General features: G+C 33.0%; 1 protein-coding gene across 1 annotated transcript; it reads left to right on the forward strand.

Annotated features, from left to right (window-relative positions):
• The first annotated feature begins 1346 nt into the window (after positions 1-1346).
• On the forward strand, positions 1347-2525 carry LOC121232242 (uncharacterized). The gene is made up of 2 exons (XM_041117862.1): positions 1347-1716; positions 1799-2525. Exons 1-2 carry the CDS (start codon positions 1387-1389, stop codon positions 2291-2293), a joined length of 825 nt encoding a protein of 274 aa, XP_040973796.1. The 5' UTR covers positions 1347-1386; the 3' UTR covers positions 2294-2525.
• The last annotated feature ends 892 nt before the right edge of the window (positions 2526-3417 follow it).

Below are 3417 nucleotides of genomic sequence, written 5' to 3' on the forward strand. Positions count from 1 at the left end.
GCTTCTCGCTCTCGTGTGAATCGAGATTATGAAAGAGAAAATTATATTAATAGTATTTTATATAGTGGTGACCAGCATTGTATTGATGTGATAAGGATGAGACCGATCGCTTTTTTTAATTTGTGTGATATTCTTAGTAGGAATCATTTGTTACAATCAACAAAATCTGTGAATATTAGGGAGCAAGTAATTATATTTTTACATATAATTGGTCATAACGTAAGGTTTCGAGTGATTGGATCTAGATATTATAGATCAACTGAGACAGTTCACCATTACTTTAGGGTTGTATTGAGAGCTATTTTGAAATTGTATAGACTAGTTATTAGATTACCTGATGAGTCAACTCCTAGTGAAATTAGAAACAATCCAAGGTTTTATCCTTATTTTAAAGATTGTATTGGAGCATTAGATGGAACTCATATTCGTGCATCCGTTCCACTTAGCATGCAAGGAAGATTTCGTAGCCGTAAAGGGGGGACGACACAAAATGTATTGGCTGCCATTACATTTGATTTGAAATTTTCCTATGTTCTAGCTGGTTAGGAAGGTAGTGCACATGATTCTCGTATTTTAAGTGATGCACTTTCACGTCCAAGAGGATTAAGAATTCCGGAAGGTAATATTTATCATAAAATAGCAAATAGTTCTAATAAGCTCATAATTTATTAGTATTAATTATGTATTGTAAAATTGTAGGTAAATATTATCTTGCTGATGCTGGATATGGCATCCGAAATGGATGTATTACCCCATATCGTGGTGTCCGATATAATTTAAAAGAGTTTGGTGCTGAAGGGCCTGAAAATGCAAAGGAACTCTTTAATCTTTGTCATTCATAATTACGAATCACTGTTGAACGTGTTTTTGGGATTTTGAAGAAACGGTTTCGTGTATTAGATGCTGAACCATTTTGGAATTTTCAAACTCAAGTAGATATAGTTTTGGCTTGTTGTATCATTCATAATCATATAATGGGAGTTGATCCTAGTGATTTACTTAATCAAGGATTATACGAGGCGTCTGAGTCTGATTTGATAATATCAACTCTCACGGAGCGAGAAGAAAGACAAGAAGCAAGAGAATGGTCTGCTAAGAGAGATGAAATTGCACAAACTATGTGGACTGATTATATGGCTAGAAATATTTAGGTTTAGGGCTTAAGGTTGTTATTTCTATGTTATGTATGTTTTAGTATTAAATTTTTTTGAATGTTGTTTTTGTAAATGTTGGTTGGATAATGATATTGAAATTTTAGTTTGTTGGATTTTGATATATGTCTTGAATTTGTTAGATATTGATTATGTTTTAAGCTTGTTGGATATTGAATTTATTATTATGTTTTAAGCTTGTTGGATATTGAAATGGTTGAATTTATTTTGTAGAATGGGTAAGGGCAACAAAGAAGGGACCTCCAAGCAATTCAGGTGGACAAAACCGATGGAACATGTTTTCCTTGAAATTCTAGCAGAGGAGGCTCGAAAAAGAAATAAACCTTCTAATACTTTCAGAGCAGTTTCTATTAATCAAGTTGTTGACGCCATTTTAGAAAGATTTCAAGTCCAATGCGATGCGAAGCATGTGGAAAATCATTTGAGGACAGTAAAAAACCAGTGGCAGATTATATGCAAAATTCAAGCTGAAAGTGGTTTTGGATGGGATGATAACATGAAAATGATCACATGTGATAGAGCGACATATGATGCAGCAGTGATGGTAATATATGTATATATATATATGTTAAGTATATTTCAATTGTTTTTTACTTGCTATTCTAATTGTGTATAATATCCAACAGGCACACAAGAAGTATGAACCATTTTTGAATAAAAGCATTGATCATTATGATGAAATGGCTGTGGTTGTTGGCAAAGATATGGCAACAGGGAGTTTTGCCAGAACATTTGCTGACATAGATTTGGATGATGGTAATGAAGATTCAATGCCTGTAGACTGCAACAATGAAGAGGCTGAAGAGGTAAGAACAAATGTATCTTCATCTGGCACATCCAAACGTAAAAGAAAAAGTGGTCAAGAAAGTCTCGTTGATGAACAAATTAAATTTGTGGGTGAACAACTTGGCAAAATTGCTAATACTTTGGAAAAATTTACTGCCGATAATACATCACAGCTTTACGAACAAGTGATGTCGATGGAGGAAGAAGGATTTGATGAAGACTTCTTGTGTTCTGTGCTTGATTATCTAGGGAGTCATGAATCAGAGGCCAAAATTTTTTTGGTTAAAAATAAGAAGCATAAAAAAATTTGGCTTCAAAAATTTTCTCAGGGTTGAAGATATTGATACATTTATGTGGTGTAATATTATGCACTTGGACAATGTTCTTACTATGTGGTGTACCATTAATTATGTATTTGGATATATGTGGTGTAATATTATGCACTAGACAATGTTGTTACTATGTGGTGTACCATTAATTATGTATTTGAATAATATTATTATTTCTAGTACTCATTGTGGTTTCGTAGCAATTTATAATTATTCAATACTTGTTTTTTTAACACAATTACAAATAATTTATTTGATATTAGTTTTTTTCAATTTATAACGATTAATACTGTAGCTTAATAATTGAGTATTATTATAATTAAATCATTGCAACATATGTAAAAACAATTTATTAATATATATTAATAAATATATATTAATATATGTAAAAACAACTTTTCCGGAAAATATTTTCAGGAAATCTGCCAAACAGTAAAAAATATTTTACACAGATTTACCAAACACCAGAAAATATTTTCCAGTAAATCATTTTACAGAAAAGTAAAACATTTTCCAGAAATCATTTTACGGAAAACATTTTACTGTCAAACAAACAGACCCTAACAGCACCAGTGACACCTTCAATTAATTCCTCTGACATCTTCTGACAAGCTTTACCTTCACTTACATTTTTTATGGCGTTTTCTATTTACATTTTCAATGGCGTTTTCCATTATTGATTCCGACGAGACGATTCGAGTTCCATCCAGCCCCTTCTCCGGCTCTACGCCAAATGTTGGTTCTGATTCCAACACGCTCTCATCAATCACCGCCTGATTGCTAGGCTTCTTCAAAACATTATTTTTAATGTCCTCTGACCAACCTACCTCCCTTACACTCACTGGAAATCTAACGTCCCCCACTTCTAACAAAACCATCTCATCGATCTTTTTAACTTGCGAGATTGAAATAAGCATTTCCACTTTCTCAAAATTGTTTGTTCCTAACAAGTTTTCACCTATCGACACTAAGTTACCCCACTTTCCAGCTATCCTCTTGAACATTTCATAGTTCCAGCAGTGCATCGGAACCCCAGAAACTTCAATCCAAGTGATTCTCTCAAAAAACACTAGTATTTCTAACCATGGTACGATATTAATGAAGAACTCCTTCAAATACGACCACTCCCT

The sequence above is a fragment of the Gossypium hirsutum genome, chromosome A07, assembly GCF_007990345.1.
Source record: "Gossypium hirsutum isolate 1008001.06 chromosome A07, Gossypium_hirsutum_v2.1, whole genome shotgun sequence".
Lineage (NCBI taxonomy): Eukaryota > Viridiplantae > Streptophyta > Magnoliopsida > Malvales > Malvaceae > Gossypium > Gossypium hirsutum.

Excerpts from the sequence above, each read along its gene's own strand:
- LOC121232242 (XM_041117862.1), top strand. The coding sequence starts at position 1,387 with ATGGGTAAGGGCAACAAAGAAGGGACCTCCAAGCAATTCAGGTGGACA. Across the intron at positions 1,717-1,798 it reads CATATGATGCAGCAGTGATG|GCACACAAGAAGTATGAACC; the intron begins GTAATATATGTA and ends AATATCCAACAG.